This window comes from Choloepus didactylus, chromosome 23, assembly GCF_015220235.1.
Source record: "Choloepus didactylus isolate mChoDid1 chromosome 23, mChoDid1.pri, whole genome shotgun sequence".
Lineage (NCBI taxonomy): Eukaryota > Metazoa > Chordata > Mammalia > Pilosa > Megalonychidae > Choloepus > Choloepus didactylus.
Genome location: NC_051329.1, coordinates 20,389,857 through 20,409,643, shown reverse-complemented (window position 1 = coordinate 20,409,643; position 19,787 = coordinate 20,389,857). Strand labels below are relative to the sequence as shown.

General features: G+C 48.1%; 1 protein-coding gene across 4 annotated transcripts in view; it reads left to right on the top strand.

Annotated features, from left to right (window-relative positions):
* The window catches only part of UBE3B (ubiquitin protein ligase E3B), a 101,999-nt gene extending 88,842 nt beyond the window's left edge, over nt 1-13,157 (top strand). For 3 of the 4 annotated variants that reach the window (XM_037817322.1, XM_037817321.1, XM_037817323.1), the window contains 7 exons: nt 677-814; nt 1,152-1,217; nt 2,935-2,993; nt 5,666-5,848; nt 6,315-6,426; nt 9,829-9,921; nt 10,900-13,157. In XM_037817322.1, the coding sequence (XP_037673250.1) occupies nt 677-814; nt 1,152-1,217; nt 2,935-2,993; nt 5,666-5,848; nt 6,315-6,426; nt 9,829-9,921; nt 10,900-11,091 (843 nt within the window). In that variant the 3' untranslated portion in view covers nt 11,092-13,157. The remainder of the gene's footprint in view (nt 1-676; nt 815-1,151; nt 1,218-2,934; nt 2,994-5,665; nt 5,849-6,314; nt 6,427-9,828; nt 9,922-10,899) is intronic. The other variant, XR_005214051.1, reaches the window with a different exon arrangement.
* Nucleotides 13,158-19,787: the final 6,630 nt, after the last annotated feature.

The window sequence follows — 19,787 nt, the reverse complement described above, 5'->3', positions numbered from 1 at the left end:
TTCCTCCCTCCAGTTTGTTCCCCACAAAAAGTACAAATCTGTAACTTTCCTTGCGTAGAGCCCTCAGACAGAACCCAGGCTGTAGTGGCCCTCCCTGATCTGGCCCTGCCTGCCTCTCTGGCCTCATCATTCACTTCCTCTCCCTCACACTGTGCTGTGGTCAGACAGATCTACAGTCCATCCCTGAAGCATGCCTCTGGCCTTCAAAGCATAATGTTCTGTTAAGTCTAGCTCAGGTATCTCTTCCTCCGGGAAGCTTTCCCACCATGCATTGGGTGCTCCTCCAACACCCTGCTCTTGCTCTTGGCATAGCACACATTACCCACTGGTGCCTAGCAGGGGTAAGGGCTGTACTTGGGCTTTGCTTTCATGGCTTCACATAGTCCTTGTAAGGACCTACATGGCGTCACACAGCCAGGCAGGAGCAGGGCAGCTGGGATTTGACCCCTGAGCCGGGTTGCTCCCAAGCGTGCGCCCTTAGCCACTCTGCTCTGATGTCCCAGGAGGCACTCAGTGATGTTATTAAGTGATGGGCAGTACTGATCTCAAGATTAAAAATTTAGAAAGGCCTAGAGGTGCCAGTGGCCACCTCTGCAGCCTGAGCTGCCCCTGAGCAGAGAATTCCACCAAGGTGGACCTGGACAGCAGAGTCGCAAGCTTCTCTCTCCTCTCATAGGGAATTGTGGTGGACGTGCCCTTCGCATCCTTCTTCCTGAGCCAACTGCTTGGGCACCACCACAGTGTCTTCTATAGCTCTGTGGATGAACTTCCTTCCCTGGATTCCGAGTTCTACAAAAACCTCACTTCCATTAAGGTCAGTGTGGAGTGGTGGGCTGGCTAGGTGGAAGCTACATGAAGCACACAGGGTCAGCTTCACCCTGTCATCACATGGTGAAACGAGGTGCCCTGCTCCTCCTATCTTGCTGTATAAGGGGCCATCTCTGTAACTGCTGAGGCCCAAGTCCCTTTCTGTGCATTCCCCCTCGGGACTCAGTATTTATAGGCCCCTTCCTCAAGGTGACGGTGGCCTTTTCCTTTGCTTCAAGCTATATGGCAAGGAGCCAAAGGCATACCTCTTACTAGGGAAGAGAAATTCTTCAGGGAGGTAGCACCCTTCAGCCCCAACATTTCCCCCTTCTTTGTTGCATTAGCGCTATGATGGGGACATCACTGACCTGGGCCTGACGCTGTCGTATGATGAAGATGTGATGGGTCAGGTAAGTTGGCCTCTGACTGAGTGCTCCTTCCCCTCCCTCCACCGGCTTCCTGAACCAGCCCTACTCTCAGTGTTTCCCCAGAATATCCTAAAACAAGGATCTGTGTCTGTCTAGTCTCCCTTTCCCTGCCTCCCCTTATCCATGCATTTTTTCTACTTTGCCCCCCTTTCCTTCCCGGCTGACCTGGCCTTTGCCTGCTCACTCCTTGGGGAGCATCCCCATAGAGCCCCTGCTTTTCTTGTATTGCATTTTAGGCTGATTCCTGATGGAAGCTGGAATTCCCCATTTGTAACATTGCTTCCCATTACCATGGTGAGGATTAGGCTGTTGGCAAGCAGAGGATTATCACTCAGAGGGGGAAGAAGCCACCCGAGAAGTACCTCTGATAGAATCGTGTCCTTGTTCATATTCGTCATGGATAGCAGAGCAGGAAGAAAGGACCTTTGAAATCATGGCAGCAGAAATGCCACATTTTCCTCATCTGATAAAATACCATTTGCCAAACAGGAATCCTTGATGGGACTTGTGTAACCAGATGCTCTGTGTGTGCAGTTGGAACCCTGCGGGCCCCACTGTCCTCCTGAAGAGCCACCGAGCTCGCTAGCACCATAAGGGCTCTGAGCATCCCATGAGAAGAAAACCTTCCTAAGCTGTTTTTAACCTAAAGTTTCCCCAACTTTTAGGCCCCAGAACCCATCCTTTAAAGAAAGGAAGAATATCTCACAGAATCATTCTCTGAATAATGTCGCACATGAGGTGTTCCCTGGAACCCCTTTGGGAAATACTGGACTGGATGACCCCTGAGGGCCCTTCCAGCTTTAAAACCCTCTGGGGTGCCCGCAATATTGACTCTAGTGGGGCTGCATTCACAGTTCTCACTTCCTATGTCTCGAGAGTTATATTACTTTACATTAGTAGAATTTATAATTAGCTTAAAAGTTATGTCTTCTCTGATTTTTCACACAAACCTGTTCATGTGCTGTTTGACCACAGAAGTATTCTTGAAGGTAAGGGAAACAGTTGATTTTACAGAATTTTCAAATAAATCTTTTAAATTTTTTAATCAGAGTTTGAGCTCTCCTCCTAACATACTTTTTAAAAGGAAATTTTAATTGTTTTTTCCCTGACTAGTGATAGAATAATACAAACTCTAACAAAAAATTCATCTAGAGGAGAATAAAGAGGAATATGAGAACCACCTGTAATTCCAGTTTCTGGAGGATACCACTGTGAACATATTGTCTGTGTCTTTCCAGATTTTCCCCCAAGACATATTTTTTTTTGTTTTTGTTTTTTTTTTGCAAAAATAATACCACACAATGCATGTTGTTATATAGACTACTTTTTTAACCTTTCCAATAAATATACATTGTATTCCTTTTTTAATAGGTACACATTGTTACAGTACATGAATGTACTAAAATTTATTTAACCATCCTAATGTGCTCTTAAACATCAACACATTCCCCTTCATGACATCCTGAAGCCTTAATACAAATATTTGAACAAGGAGAAGAAACCTTTAATATTGAGCATACAGGGTCTGTTTGCTGATATTTAAGCCCTAGATTTTTGTAAGAAATGATTATTATTCCCAAACGTACTATTTTAATTTTATCATTATCTTGGATGTTTGTGTCAGCTCTTTCATCTTCAGGAAGGTTTATTTCCCCTTTAGAATTCTCTCCAGTAATTACTCCCCATCTTCTCCCCCCAGCTTGTTTGCCATGAACTGATTCCTGGAGGGAAGACCATTCCCGTTACAAATGAAAATAAGTGAGTACAGCAATTCAATTTTTTTAAGGTCACCACTTGAAAAGACTTCATCGTGACTCTTTGGTCTTATGTTGAGAATTTATTAAGATAGATTGAAGTAGAAAGAGGCCATAAATATCATAATAGAATTTACTGGCTATAGTTCATAGGCAGAAATTGTATTAAATTCAATTTGCAAAATAAGAATTGACAATTTATTTTTTGCCACAGCACTTCTAAGGTCAGAGGCACCCCAGCCGCAGTGTTCTTAGGAATTTAATGACAGCTTTAAATGCAGACAGATGGATGCTGAGCCATTCAAGCACGCCACCCTGAACGCAAAAGGCACAGAGGCGGAAAGACACCTTGGAGGGGCAGATCATTTTGGAATGATAGCATGTGGCAGTTGTATAAAACACTGTTCTTGGAAAGGAACACTGATGAATTCAAATGCATCAGACAGAGGTCCTTAGACATGGGGATTGGAGGAGATTCTGAGGCTGGCAGCTATTGTCACAGATAACAGGCTTTTAGGAATCTATCATAACTGTCAACTTTTTCAGTCTCTAGAAGTAAAACCCCTCAGCGCAACTGTCTCCAGCTACCCCGGTTCTTGCCTAATTAAAACAGTAGAACCTGGCATGGGGAACCGATAGTAGTAGTCTTTTATCAATCTATCCATCATGTCTTGCCACCAGGCTCCGCTGAGCACTTGAACTATTAGTCCGAGCATCACTCTCTTTAATGGCAAGTGAGAACTCAGTCCCACCTGGTAAGTCGTCTGGATCAGATATGGCTGTTAACAGTCTGGTATTCCTGAGCCTCATGTTCCTCTCAGAACTGGTCACTCTGCATTCTTGGGGAGTTTTTTTTGTTAGACTGTGAAAATCATCAGGACGACAGACCCAGTTCTAATCATGATTGAAAGATGCCAGCTTTGCCCCTTGGCCGCAGGGCACTAGTTTGAAAACTTAGAAGGGGCAAAGACCTCAGGTTGAGAGGAGCTGCCTGGGGGAGGAGATTGGCCCCAGGCTCTGGTGTCAGCACAGAATGACTCCTGGTCCTGCCTGACATGTGACCTGTAACCTTTCTAAGTGTGTTTCCCAGCTGTGAACTGGGGACCACCATGTGTTCCCGTATGTGAGGTAGCATGTGTAAAACACCTTCCTTGATGTCTGACTCAGAGGAGGAATCTAAACGAGAATGGGGAGCGTCACCATCATCAGACATGTGACATGTCACATAGAGTCTGGTACCCCCGACAGGTTACATCTGCCAGATGTTATGGCATGGGGGTGACGGCAGGTGCTGCCGGTGCAGGTTCTGTTAATGGAGTAATTGCTGCCCTGTACTGAAACCTCCTCTGTGGAAACTCGTTTCGCACACTGCCTTCAACTCTTGTATGTTCTTAACATAAAACTTTTTATGGACGAGGGTATTCAGTTCTGCAGACTACCAGCCTGGAAAAGCCAGTTTTCCCTTCCTTGGGGGGATATTTGATCTTGTACTTAGTGGGTGTTGATGGGGAAAGTCTCCTGGACTCACTCTCTCCCTCCTTTGCTAAAATGGAACAGTGCTTGTAACCTGCTTCAAAGAGTACAAGGAAGAAAGGAATGGCAATAATAGGAAGAATTAACATGTATATGTGTTCATGTACTACAGGTTTGCTGCTGGATAATAAAAGTAAACAGAGGTACTTTCAAGATGAGTAATTTAAATCTTAGCGTTATGTAATATAACAGATTTATTTGGATTGTACTAATTTGGAATTTGTGAGAATTGTACCTGGGCCAGGCTCAAGTTCTTTAGTCTCTGAATAAATGGCTTGCTAAGAAATCAGCGATGCTGGCAAAACTTTTAGAATGTATTTAACCTGGTCAAAAGAATTGTATTATCTTATCCAGTTGTAAATGAGTCATCCTGTTCATACAAGCAGGCCCAGAAGACCCTCTGCTCGCAACCATTGCTGTCAGTTGCTCTGACTTCCCAGTTGAGCCTAAACGTAACCCTACTGCATTTGTTTAAACCATTCTGCAGGTCTTGCCTTTCATGGCTGTAGGCTGTTGGTCCACATTAGCAAAGTTTTGGTTGAAGTTCCAGCATGAAATGATTTTTCTCTACTTAAAAGCTGACTGGAAGACTGAATTATATCTTAATTGTCTTATGTCCTGAAGGATGAGAGTAAATAAACGTAAAAGTCCAAAAAGCATCCTTGATATTAAGGGCTCTCTCACTCTCTCTTTTTCTTAAAACACATTATCAAACTTTAATATGTTTATGGGGTTTTCTTCCCTCAAACATCCACTCTCCCTTCCCCCCTCCTCCCATCCCCAGGTACCCTTTAATTTACTTTCTGTCTCTGCAAATTTGCTGCGGAAGGGCCCTCTCTTATCTGGAGAATGTGTCACTCTGAGTCTTGACACAGTTGGGGGTTATCCTGGAGCCTGGCTCATGAGGTTTTGGGGAGGAGTGAATAAGGTCAGGGCCTTGAATATGTCTGATGCATGACTGGCACCCAGTGTGCAGCTCAGGGGAACATAGCATCATCGTGGTTGGCGTCTTTGTTTTTGTGAAATGATGGTACTATTTATGTTTTTTGTAAAATGACTAGAATCACCTTTCAGCCCATTCATTGCTAGCAGCCTGCTCTGTCCTGTTAATTTTCATTGTTCTCTCTTTCTTGTTGGTGACAGAATTAGCTACATCCATCTGATGGCGCATTTTCGAATGCACACTCAAATAAAAAAACAGACAGCTGCCCTCATTAGTGGATTCCGTTCCATTATCAAACCCGAGTGGATCCGAATGTTCTCAACCCCTGAGCTGCAGCGCCTCATCTCCGGTGACAATGCAGAGATTGATCTGGAAGATTTAAAGTAAGGGGCAGCTGAGGGTGGATGGGTGAAATTTCTGGGCCTCCTAGAAAGCAAGCTGCTCCCCTTACTGGGTTCCTTTTGGACAGTGGTTTGAGAAGCCCATCTCCAAATATACTCCCCTGACCACCAGGTGAGTTGCTTTTGAATAAAAGCTTAGCCACTCACCTGTCTAGAGATAGAAGTGGAAGTAGTCCTTGAGGACACTGGGCTCTCCAAAGATCTAGGGCATGTGTTGCGGGATCTCTTGTTGGCTTCTGTTTGGGAACAGCAGGGCCAGCTCTCGGACCGCCGACCATTTAGCTTCCAGAGAGATGGAGTCATTAAAGTGGGAACTTCTGGCTTGAAAGAAAAGTTAGTGGTGTTACCCAGCCCTGCCAGGGTTCGTTGTGCTCAATTACAGTGCCCGCCTGTGTCTGTGAGTGCCGGTCAGAGAATGTTGCTGAGCCATTGTCTGGATTGTTTTCAGGAAGCACACGGTATACTATGGCGGCTTTCATGGAAGTCACAGGGTCATCATCTGGCTCTGGGATATTCTAGCCTCCGACTTCACGCCCGAAGAGAGAGCCATGTTTCTGAAGGTATCTTATTTATCAGCTGTGCATTTGTTTAAGTGTACATAGATATAAGGCCAAAAGGCCAGTTATGTTATACTTTACACTGGAAAGAAAAATAAAATTGTCAATAGGATCTTGTATCATCAGCATATCCTCTCCCCATAGGCAGGCCTCCCCAGGAGACCAAGCAGTAACTAGAGGGGAACTGGGGGGTGCTGAGTCAGATGAGCCTGCTGCGGGCCCTCAAGGTGAGGTGTGTGCATTTGTTGGGCTCAGCACTCCCCCACCCCCTGCGCCAGTGCCGGCCTTGCTAGCATCTCTCTTTTTCTTTCTTTCCTTTCATTTTAGAAGTAAAAGATAATTATTATCTTAAGAAAATACAGAAAAGCAACATTTTAAATATTCCCACAACGTAGAATTTTAAACAAGCCATATTCCTCTGTGTATTCTTCTGAATTTTCTCCTGAGTGTGAAAACATGCATATACAACACACACATGCAGAATATCCCAATAAAACACAGTATTGATTAGGCTGATGTCAATGTATATTTCTGCAAGTAGAGTGGCTGGCATTAACCAGTTCCTCTGTTCAAGGGCCCGTAAAGTTGTAATGTTCAAAACGTTCCATCAATACCACTGCCTTGTTTTTTTGTTACTGACATTAGCAAAGTGCATTTTATAAAGACTCTGGATAACGCAGACACTTGTCTGTGTATGTGCTAGATGTGTGTACCTGTTTCTAAAAGTGGAATCATAGCATTTTGCCCTCTGCTTTTTTATTTAACAGTATATTGTGAGCATTTTGCCATATTCTGGGGCTAATTTTAAATGCCTTGAAATATCTTCCTTTGAGCATCTGGGTTTCTTGAACAATCTAATTTGACCTCAATTATTGAGCCCTCATGGAATATTACCACCAATTGAAATGGCAGCTGATTTTCTTTCTTCTGTGTTTGTCATTCAGAGGAAATTTATTCCTCACTCCAGTTCATCAGATACAGAAATACGCTAATCATCTCCACAGTTTTTAAGAGATTCTGGATGAGCAGGCGGAAATAAAATAATTCCAGAAGTTGATTTTCTTGACAGTCGTTTCTGTTTTTTTCAGCAGTGTCTCTCATAGGCAAAACAGTCTCTGCCAATCTATAAAACTTTGTACCCCACCTTTTCTAGAAAGAGAGAAAAGCCAGTGTCTCATAACTGCATTCATCACTCAGCAGGCCCAAGGAGGTCTTTAAGTAGCCTGTCCCTAAACCCACAGTTCGTCATATGCCTGCCCTTTTCTGTGGCTGCAAACAGGACCCAGGACCAGGTGGAAGAAATTAAACTATTGTACAGAAGTGGATATGACTGTACTTTTTAAACATTTAGTGATAGCAGAGCATCGGAGGCTTCCCAGACCCACCGTCCCTCCTTCTGTCCCAAAACCTTCTCTCCCTGCTTTGACTAGCCCCACTTCGCTGTGGGGCCGCGGATCGGAGGCCTGATCAGGATGTGCACAGACACTCCCAGGCGCTGGCCGTTCCACTTACGGCAGCCCTGTGCTTGCTGAAAGGCCATGCACGCTGTCTCCCTCCCAGATGTGGGCCCTGCAGCAGCTCGGCTCTGCCCTGGAGGGCCTGTCAGGCACCACAGGAAGTGGGGGCCAGCCAGCAACCAGGGAGTGGGCCAGATCCCACCTCCTCTGTCTCCTCAGGTCTTGCACACCAAGTGCCCATCCCCTGGCCTCACCCTCCCCAGCCCCTGTCCACTTTGCCCAAGTGCCAGGCCTCTGGCACCCAAGGATCCCGCTTTCCCCTCTCCGCCTTTCCCCTCTCCCTGCCTTTCTTTATTCTTTGGTCTTCTCTGTTTCTTCCCCCAATTGTTCCCCTCCTACTTTTAAAAAAAAATCCCTGAACCCATCTTAGAACCAAAAAGCAAAAAGCCTGTTTACTTAAGCTTTCATATATATGTATAAATTTTTTTTACAGAGAACTTTCTACAGGTACCAAGTATTCAATGCCAACCAAGGTTCCTTACTCATCATTTTTCTATTTTGCTTAATGACCAGGAGGGGCAGTGTAGAGCAGTGGTCAGATGGGGGACCTGGGTTCAAATACTGGCTCTGACACTTACTGGCTCTGTAACTTTGGGCATGTTACATCACTTCTGTGTCTGCCTCCTCCTCCTCCTTAAAATAGGACTAATCGCAGCCCTAGCGTTACACATACACAGAGCAATCAGATGAGATTGGGGCATAGACCCCTCGGCACAGCACGGAAAACAGGTGATGCGCTCCCGATATTAGCTACTGCTGCTACTATGATTTTCTGGGAAAAAAACCTATATTAGAACCGTGAAATATCTCGTCAATACTTTCTAAAAAAAACCCCTTTTGGATTCTGACACACATAAACTGTCTTTGATGGCCTATGGAGACTCACAGCCACTTATAACATTGTTTAAATGGTAATATTTATTTTAAGACCCAAACGTTCAACTTGCTATTGAATTTTGGAGCACAATTTGGTATAAGTAGCAGGTCCCTGTATCCCTTAGAAAAGGGAAAGCATTTTCAGTTAATGTTGAATTAAAGAAAGTGAATGGTTTCTTAGGCCTTCCTAGTCATTTGCCACTTGGATTTCCAGGTTGTTCAGAGGTCTGTCCAGGTGCAAGCCAGCTCATCTGGGGAGGTAATGCAAGTGTGGCTGGCTGCCCACAGGCCCACACTGGATACCCAGTGAGGCCTGACTTTTGTCAGCACACTGAGAGCAGATTGGTCTCTCAGAGGGTCCCCAGAAGCCAGTCACAGGGTCCACTCTGTAAACCAGCAGGCGAGGATGCGCAGGGGAACATGCCCACGTGTTCTTCCCTGGTGGCTTAAAAGCTGAGCAGGAGGCCAAGTGCTGATCTTCACCGCCTGGAAGGCAAGTGAGGGCGGTCAGTGGTGTGAACCACACCAGGGCTGCCCGTGCCCCAGCTCTGGGTGCCCTCAGCTCATGGGCACAGGCCTTTCTCCCAGGCCACACTTAGGTGGACTCCACAGCTTCCCCCTCTCCTGTGCTCCCGTAGCATAGTCACTGTCTAAGGAAAGGTGTTGGTGGCTGGGGATTTCCCTCCAGTCCCTCTAGGAGTTTGTGTAACTCCTAAACTTGTCAGTAACAAGCCTTTGATTTGGCCCCACAAACAACTAGTTGTGCCCACTGGGTGTGGATTTCACGTGTTTCAGTTGCAGAGAGCAGCACCCTTCAGAGAGATGTGAGATGTAGCCCCAGGTCTTGGGCTAGCACCCGTCTCCCCATACTACCAGTTAAGCAGCTGTTAATGATACAGTGAATAGAGACAGCAAAAGAGCACAGCCTGACTGTAAGGTGCCTGTTTCTGCCAGAGTGAGAGCCCTGCTCTGTCCCCCTCTGTCCCCCCTCTGACCCTGTGTTGTGTTGCAGTTTGTGACCAGCTGCTCCAGGCCCCCGCTCCTGGGATTCGCCTACCTCAAGCCTCCTTTCTCCATCCGCTGTGTCGAAGTGTCAGATGACCAGGTACCACTGCTGGGGAAAGAGTTGGCCTCAGCAGTTTTCGGTGACTCCCCTTTGGGGGTTGCCTGTGGTGCCCACAGTGGTGGAGGGCCTTTGCCCCATCTGTCTCACAGCAAGGAGCAGCCAGGTGGGAGGGCTCCACAGTTCACATGCCAGGAGAGCAGGCCGGCCGGCAGAGGGTGCCTGCGGGTTGGGGGTTTGCTCAGGAGCCTGAACTAGAGGTCCCTTTCTCTTTACCTCCTCAGGGAAGAGTACCTGGGGGCATTCTTAGTGGTTGCTAGTCTGGCCAGCACCCCAGATCTAAGAGGCAGCGTAGGAGAGGGGAAAGAACGGGGGCTTAGGAATTGCATAGATGCAGGCTTGAATGCCAGTTCCTCTACCTGCTGGCTGTGTGCATCTGGGTAAGCTGCCCCACCTCTTTGAACATCCATTTCCTCATCCATAAAGGAGGGTGGATACCTGAGGCACAGTGCATGCTCAATAACTATCGCCATCATCGTCAGTGTACCCTCTCCCCATAAAAACACAGTGACCTATGAGCGTAGCTGCCTTTCACGATCCCTCTTTATGTGTGACTCTAGACAATACTCAGCCTCCTGACTTGAGGGCAAGTTGCCCCAAGTACCAGACGGCCACAGGCCACGGCACTGGTGAGGTCAGGGAGAAAACATCTGGTTATGCTCCAAAGTGTTTTGGTACCTAAGACATTTTTACAGTATTCTGGATCTTTGGAAACGAGTTACCCAGTCCTTAGCTGCTAACCAGAAGACCCCATTTCCAAGAGTTTACTTAATACAGATTCCCCTGTGTAGGGCCCGAAGAGCAGGGGCATCAGGAGGGCCCAGGCAGGGGGAGGCTCAGGGCAGGGGTGGGCCCCGGGCCACAGGGCTCACACAGGCCTCGGCCACACCAGGGTGGTGCCCCGCACCCTGCCAGTGCCTGCCTTGGCACTGCCAACCCGAGTCTGTGGTGTGCCCACAGGACACCGGGGACACCCTAGGCAGCGTCCTCCGAGGCTTCTTCACCATCCGCAAGCGAGAGCCAGGCGGCCGCCTCCCCACCTCCTCCACCTGCTTCAACCTGCTCAAGCTGCCCAACTACAGCAAGAAAAGAGTCCTGCGGGAGAAGCTGCGCTACGCCATCAGCATGAACACAGGCTTCGAGCTCTCCTAGCTCCCGGCCCCACCACCTGCCCTCACACACTTCTGGGCTGCCAAGGACCTTCAGCTCCTGGAGGCAGCTTTCCTCTGGGAGCACAACCATCATGCCAGGCGACATCAGTCTCCAGCCCTCTCTATAGTCGTGAGACTCTCCTGTGGCCTCAAGAACTTCGGACGTACGTAACGACTCCACGCGGAGTTCTCCAGGTGAAATTGCAGGGAAAGGGTTGTTGAAAATAAACCCCCGGATTCTGCCAACATCGGTCCTTTCTTCCTTACTTTCCAGTGGCCTAAAGCCTGGGCCTCGTGATTGTAGAGGGGCTTCTCTTTCTGACAGTTTGGTCTTTTTGTGAATCTTTCTCTTTCCTTAGCCTTGTGAGTGAGCTATGCATAAACAGCCCCAGGAGTCCCAAGGGTCCAGAGTGGCCTTCATGACGTGGGCTTGAGTCCACAGAGCCTGCTGCGCGTACGGTACTCTCCTTCCGTTTCTGAAAACTCCTCACTCAGGTAAGGCCTGGCCAAGCCTTTATGCACCCGACAGTCTCTGTCTGTGTCCCGTCCACAGCAGCCTCCTTCCCGCCAGCCTGGTCCTTCCGCTCCCAGGGAAGCACAGGCTCCTGCCGGGAGGCCACGGGCACAGGAGCTCAGGATGTGGTGCCCACCTGGAAGCCACGCAGCCCCCAGCTGCCATCCCCTCGCCCCAGTCTCTCCTCAGATCTTCAGTCCTCTACAACTAAGCTTCCAGTGAGTCTCCCTGGCTCTGTCTCCCCCTTCTCGTGCAAGCACATTGGCATCCTCGGTTTGGGAGAAGAAAAACCATTGGCCCTTAGGAGCAGCTCCATTTCCAGAATGTGCTACGACCCAGCTTCCCAAGGGAAGCTGCCTTTTTCCCTGCTTGTTTGCCCCACTTGTTATCTAATGAGGAAACAAACACTCACCTAAGTTACCATATCCCAGGTGGGCACTGGCTTTACTCCACAGATGGTAAAATCCCAAGAAACATGGGTCTTGCCACCAGCCAGGTCCTCCGCACAGGCCGGCGAGTCCTTGGCACGGGCAGAGGCTTGCAAGGCAGAGGAAACACATCCTCTGGGCTGGTTTTCTTATTTTACTTTTTCTCTCCCCGATCCATTGTGCTGCTCTGCCCTCATTCTTCACTTATGTCATGAAAACTTTATTCTAAATCCAGGGAATTGAGGCGGAAGGCCTTGTTAGGTGGTCTGTGTCGACAGCCACCCACCCTCTCCCACCTCCTCCTCTTCCTTTTGTACACCACCCCCACTCCCAAGATTGAAGACAGATTAGAAGCCAGGTGTGCCTGGCCCAGTGGCCGCCTCCACTATTGCTCTGTGGAGCCGGCTTAGGGCTTGCAGCTTTCTTCAGTGCAGCAAAACCCCTTGAGCAAGGAACCCTCATGTTGGCACCAAAGCTGCAGGACCCGCCCCCATGGCCGGCTTCATGAGTGTCCGCTGGGTCCTAGAGTCCAGCCGGGGTCTGAGCCTGGATGTGGCAGAGCCCCTGAGCTTCTGGAGAACAATGTTTATATTTTACTGTGATGGAAAGATGGCCAGGACTTTAAATAGACAGCATCTTTTTATTATTATCATGTAAAATTTGTTGGCGACCTCTGATTCCATGGACGTCCTTAAACGCCTGATTCCTTTGAAGATTTCTTAACACGGGAGTGCACTGAGCAAGTTTGTACATACCTGCTGGGGCCTAAATAATTGTCAGCCTGCAAAAAAAGTCGATCCCTGTACCGGGAGTTTGGGGAGGGTGGTTTATAAGCACCAATATCAACTTTATGTATTATTATTATTATTATTTGTTTTTTTGTTTTTTGTTTTTTGACAAGGAAATGTAGTTTGTAATTTCATTTAACTTCTCAACATCTGGAAATATTGCACTATCTAAAACACTGAATCTGTACTTTTATAGCTGGTGTTCAAATCATGATTACCATGTATTTGACATCTTGATGGCTCTTGATGGCTCTAAAAAGTTGTGTTTTTTTTGTTTCCGTACATAACTTATGGATTAAGATAAGATCAAAGGCTTTATTAAATTTGTACCTCAGCACATGATGTCTGCGTTCTGCTTTTTGTCCCAAGGAGGAGTGCTTTCTGGCCACATGTCGAGACAGCTCAAGATTGGCCTGTGCGGATTAAAAAGCACATAGGTTTTCCACAGTGGGAAAAGATGCAGACGTTCAAATAAGAGACATCCATTGTCTCACTAGCCAGAAGTAGCAGCTATTCACAATTTGTCATATTTGCTTCCAATTTTGCTTTAAGAAGTAACACATTTCAGATAAAGCTAAAGTCACCTTAAACCACCATCATGGGACTTGAATAGACATTTCTCTAATGAAGATATCCAAACAGCCAACAAAATGAAAAGAAGCTCAACATATTAGTCATTAGAGAAATGCATATAAAACCACAAGTTACTGTTTCATACCCACCAGGATGTCCACAATTTAAAAAACAATAGAAAGTAAGTTTGGCAACAATGTGGAGAAATAGAACTCTTCTACATAGCTGGTGGGAATGTAAAATGGTTCCGCCACTGTGAAAAAGTCTGGCAGTTCATCAGTAACTTAAACACAGAATTACTATATGACCCAGCCAATCCCACTCGTAATATACAAAATAATTAAAAAAACAGGTGTTCACGCAAAAATTTGTACATAAATGTTCAGAGCAACTGTATTTACAATAGTCAAAAAGTAGAAACAACTGAAATATCCATCAGCTGATGAATGATGGACAAGGTGTGGTATATCTATGCAGTGGAATATTGCTCAGCCATGAAAAGGAAAGAAGTACTGATGCATGCTGCAACATGGATGAACATTAGAAACATTATGATGAGTGAGAGAAACCAGACACAATTACATATTGTATGATTCTATTTATATGAAATATCTAGAATAGACAAATCCATAGAGATAACCGGCAGATTAATGGTTGCCAAGTTTGGAAGAGGGAAAATGAGTAGTGACTATTTGCAGGCGATGAAAAAGTCCTGAAACTAGATATTGATGGCTACACAACATTGTGAATGAACGTAATGCCACTAATTGAGCACTTTAAAATGGTTAAAATGGTAAATCGTTATGTATGTTTTATCACAAAAATAAGAATGTTGGGGGGAAAAAATCACCATCATGGTTCCATCCTCCCACCCACTCCCCAGAATCGCCCATTGTCCTGAATTTTGTGTGAACCTTTGCAGTCCCTCTTTCACAGCATTAACTGACAAAAGTAGTAGATATTTATTGAAAATAAAGTCCAGATAACTCATAAATGTATGAAATAAGATTCTGCAGCTATCTTTGAGTATATTTGGCTTTTTTCACTTACTGAGGATTGTACTTGGTGTCCTCCCCCTGTAGGACCAGCACCTCTATCTCATTCTTGTGAACAAGGCCCAGTTTTACACTTGGCATAGGCCTGCCAGGTCCTCTTTCTCTACCTTTGGTGGGCTTTCCCCTCCACCTGTGAGTTTCCACTGTCTCCCCTGGCCTGGGAACACCTGAGTTGCTGAGTGTGAATCTTGGCCTCTGAAATCCAATCAGAATAAGTCTTGAAAGCCCAAGGGGCCCTTTGCCAGCGATTGGAATACATGAGGACCAAAGAGAACTTAGCACCAGGGTTTCACAAATGAAGCACTTAATACCACCATAGTAGGGTTCTCTAGGGAAACAAAACCAACAAGAGATATCTGTAGATTTTATAAAAGTATCTCACGCAACTGTGGGGATGCACAAGTCCAAATTCCATAGGGCAGGATGCACGAGTCCAAATTCTGTAAGGCAGGCAGCAAACTGGCAACTCCGATGAAGGTGTTCGATGAACTCCTCGGGAAACGCTATGCTGGCTAGCCAAAGAAGAATTGAAGGTCCTCTCCCTCTCTCCCCTAAAAGTCTGCAACTACTTGGATTAAATCCAGTGATTGAATTCTCTCATTGCTGAAGACATGCCCTTCGTTGATGTAATTAGTCACAGCTGCAGCCAACTGACTGATGATCCAATAAACCAGCCTTCTGGTTCATTAACCAGCCACAAATGTCCTTGCAGTAATGGTTAGGCCAGTGCTTGCTTGACCAGACACCTGGACACCATCATTTGGCCAAGTTGACACATGAACCTAACCATCACAACCACTAAAGGAAAAAAATGCTGCAAACCTCCCAGAATACATCGATAGACTCCAAGTATGAGACGCACTCACCCAAAAAACTACAGCCTTATTCTGTGAAATTTCAGCTTTTAATTACAAGTTATCACTGCAAAGACAAAATCTGTCTTAATAGCTGGGAAATATATGTAGCTTTTTTTATGGTCACTAAATGAAAACCCAATTTTAAATGGCTGACAGGACTTGCAAATGCCTGAGAACACTTAAATGGGGCACAGTTTGGGAAACACTGGTCTCCACTGTGTTTCTGACAGCTGCAAAGCCACCGGCCTTTGTCCTTTTTATTTTTCTAATTTAGCAGATATCACGCTGCTAAAAGTGTGTGAGAGGGTACAGAGATATGGGCTCTCCCCAAGTCTCGTTAATGTGCAAATCCAGGGCTCCCTTGGGCCTCAGACTTATCTCCTAGAAACTTCTTAAAAAGAGCACCTGGAGACCTGTGGGAAGCAGTTCAGGGCAACTTTCCAAGAAGCAGAATGTGGGCTTGAGCCACGGAGAGGTGTGTGCAAACCTCAGTCCACCTCTGGGCATCTGTTCCTCATGTGTAAATAGGGAGTCACAATACCTACTTCAGAGAGTGCTAAGAATCAAATGAGGTAATGTATAAAATGCACCCAGCTCAGGTCCTGGCACCGAATAGGCTCCCGGAGAGTTGTCTTCCTACTATTACTCACCTTGCATGTTTTCAAAAACAGTTGCCCACGATCCGGTTCATCAGTTTCTGACCAAGCTTCCAGAGGACCTTCTGATGCCACCAGTAATCACAGCAGGGTAAACAGAAAGCCTGCGGAGCTCCAGCATCTGCAGTCTCTGTGGAATTTATCCAGGAGGGTGGAAGGAAGGCTCTGCACTTCCTACAGGGAAGCATCTGATGGGGAAAGGCATATCAGCAAAGTACTTCTGTTTCCAGGCTGGTACGGCCCCACGCCTCCTGGCTGTGCGTCCCCCCATTCCCGCCACCACCACCCCCACACATGCTCCAGGTTAGACTGCGGTGCAGAAAAGGCTGCATTACAGCCCAGACGGGATCCCCACTTCTCTACAGCCTTTGGAGCATGGAGTCAGAATGAAATCACTTCCTCGTTATAATAACCCACAATCGCCAGTGTTGGTTGAGAGCATATGCTTAATAAGGTGAGTCTGACTCGGGAGCCTGAGCTCTACTTACAGATCTTACTGGAGGGCGCTAGAGAGAGCAAGGGCCTTGGAGCCCCCAGAACCGGGTTTGAATCCCAACCCTGCTTCTCACTAGCTGCCTCTCACCCCTTGCTTTTCTGAGCTGTGGTTTTCTCTTCAATAAAGTAGAAGTGGCAGCACCCATCACACAGGGTGGCTATGGACGTTGGAAAAACGGCTGAAAAAGGCCCAGCTTGGAGCCTGGCCCTCTATGGATCGCCAGTAACTCATGGCTGTTTTAACTCTCATCATTATTTTGTTCCAGCGACTTAACCAACATCTTCTCCGGAATTATCTGGTTTTTCTAATCCTCTGCTAGTTAGGAGGTTCTGCTGGGCTTCACTCCCTCCCAGGTTTGGGGTTTTCTTCTTTGCCTCAGACCTGGCTGTACCCCAGCCTTCCACCATGGCATTCTGGTGCTGTGTCCTCCCAGGAACCAGCAGCCACATTCCCTGGCAATCCGCTCTGGAATGAGAACCAGGCCTGCCGATGGCCCGAGTGGACGAGTGCTGCCCACTCCTTGACAGGGCCGACCCCAGAACTATCTGGCTGTCTCCTCAAGCCCCTCAGCATCCTCTCTCATGCAGCTGAGAGCAGCCCTTCCCAAATACTCACATACACACGAATCACCAGGGAAACTGCTGAAGAGCCGACCCTGATTCAGCAGGTCCTGGGGGGGTCTGGATCCCATGGTCCTGCTGGGCTCGCAGGTGCTGCCGAGGCTGCCACACTCCAAACCTTGCACCAGGAGCATGAACTGGCACCCCGAAGTGGCTCAGGGCAGCCAGGTGACTCTGGGCCACTGTCATCGACTCCCTGCCTGTCTTTCCTCATCAGTAAAAGAGCCCCAATAATTAATACCTGTCCTGATTATCTCACAAGCAGCTCAGGGTAGTAGAACATGGGTTCTAGTGTCAGATGCGTGGGTGCAAAGCCCAGCACAGCCACTCACTGGCTGCAGGGGCTTAGGCCACCTCTCTGGGCCTCACCCTCCTTATCTGAGAAATGGGCATAATTAGCCGACCATTAAAAAGCGTCATCGTAGTAATGGGACAAATAGTGCCATGAGGTTGAGGGAAGGGTCACATCTGTTTAGGGAGAAGGGGGTCAAAAGGGATGTGTTCTTTTATTTTCACCTGGAGAAGGGGATTTTCCCTTTGGAGGTGAGTAAGGAATGCATTCAAGGCAGAGGAAGCAGCAACAAGACCAAAGGGGTGGAGGTGGGGAGCAGTGGGAAGGACAGGAAAGGGGGCGTCATGCGACAAATGGCAATGGCAGTAGCCACAATTACTGGGGGGAGTGTAACTGGCCCCATTCTTCAGATGAGGAGACCGAGGTTCAGAGAGGGGAATTCGCTTGCGGGAGATTCCACAGCTAGAGGGCTGCCAAGCTGGGCTTCAGCCCTGGGTCTGTGTGACTCCCAAAGTCCCCTTTACCCTCCGCCATCTTTGCTGCCCCTGGGGAGAGGTCTGTGCTGGGCACTCTGCATGTTGGGGAGCCCTGGAGGTGGGGACTGGGAAGAGCCTTCACCCACACTGGGCTTTAGAAGGTCATTGGAGGAGAAGGAGCCTGAAGTTGGAGGCAAAAAGAGACAGGGGAAGACAGTGCCTTTGCCCTCTTGACCATTTTGTCTGTTCTGGGCCCCACACCAGGCACGGGCCCCATCTTCTTTCCCCCCAGGCTGGCGCTGCTGCCTCTTCCTGTGCAGGGGAGAGAGCGTCACCCTGTGCAGAGATGGGTGTTGGCGAGCAGCTCGCAGGGGCTCTGGGGAGGCGGCTGTGTGGCCCGGGTGGCTTACTGTCGTTGTCGCAGATGGGGCTGGCAGCTGGTAGGTGGAGGTGGAGGTGGCATGGGAAGCCAGACCACCTGGGACATCAGACTCACATTCATTCACCCAACAAATGGACATTCACGCTCCAAGCTGACCCGGGTGCGGGGTACAGTCAGGAACAAGATGGACGCCATCCCTGACCCCCACAGAGCTCACAACCTGGTGGGAGACAGAGTGGTTAACTCACCCCAGGAGTAAATATGTCAGGACACACTGGGGTCATGTAGCTCCAGTGCCTTGTGCCACTTTATGGCTGGGGAAATGGGCTCAGAGATAGTAAGACCCTGTGTCGCAGAGGTGGCAAGTGGCAGAGCTGGGATTCGAGTCTACCACAGTCTGGAGCCCTCACCGGGTGTGAGCGGGCAGAAAAAGGATGGAAGAGCCTTCCGGCAAAGGGCTCTGCTCGAGCAAAGCCCCAGGGGCTGGTCTGTCCCTTCTCCAGAGCCTGCTGCATTTGCCTCTTATTCTTGTCCCGTTAACCCTCTCGGGTTCTACCAGAAATTGGCAAAGTCACATCCATTTTGCAAATGATGCCCCGCATCATTTGAAAGGACATGCCGAGGACCCCACAGCCCTGGACTCCCCCAAGTCCTGGCAGACCAGAAGAGGTGACTTGGGCTGCTGCAGAGCAGCAGCTGCACCAGCCTTCAAGAGACCCCTCCTTGAGCTCAAATGCAGGGTTGGATTGAGGTTGTGCCTGGGCAAAGAGCAGAATTGCTATGCTGGATTTAACACCACCGCCACCAGAAGTCCCCACGTGGGGGGAGGCTGGAGGAATTGTAGGGTCTCCCATCACTTCCTGAGCTCATTGCTCAGGTCCCAGTGGGCCGGAGCCCCTCTCCTCGCCAGATGAGGCAGAGACCCAGGCGGAACAAGATCTGTGCCCACTCCAAGTGCAGCTCCTTCACTGCATCTGGAAACGTTACATTCAGGACCGTGGGTGTCTCCTTCAAGCCCCCAAACATCTTAATAATGACGGTGACCTTGCCCCTGCATCCACAGCAGTGGTCTGAGTTCCTCGGTCTTCTCTCTTTGCTGTATAACTGGTGCCTTGGTCCCAGCAGGTGCACAAACTTTGAAGCTGGAAGGTTGGGAAGTGTCCGTCTCCAGGGGTGGTCTCGGCCAGAGTTCTTGAGCGGCAAGCAGCAGAAACCAGCTCTGCCTCAGTAAGGCAGGAAAGGAGTTGACTGGCAGATACTGAGGGCAGAAGGGCAGATGGAAGCCAAGGCAGTTCAGGAGGCTTGGATGGCAGAAACTAAAGCAGCCCTCTTCAGGACAACCAGCTCCCACCAGCTCCCTGTTCTCGCTCAGTGCACACCAGACCCAAAATTCAGGGAAAGTAGGTAGATGGGCAAGGAACTGATGCCTGCCTTTCATTTATTCATTCAGTGAATATCCTTGGACACCTGCTGTGTACCAATCACTGTTCTTGGCACTGGGATACAGCCTATTTTGAGAGAGACAGACACCAAATAGGAAACCAGTAAGATAATTTCTGG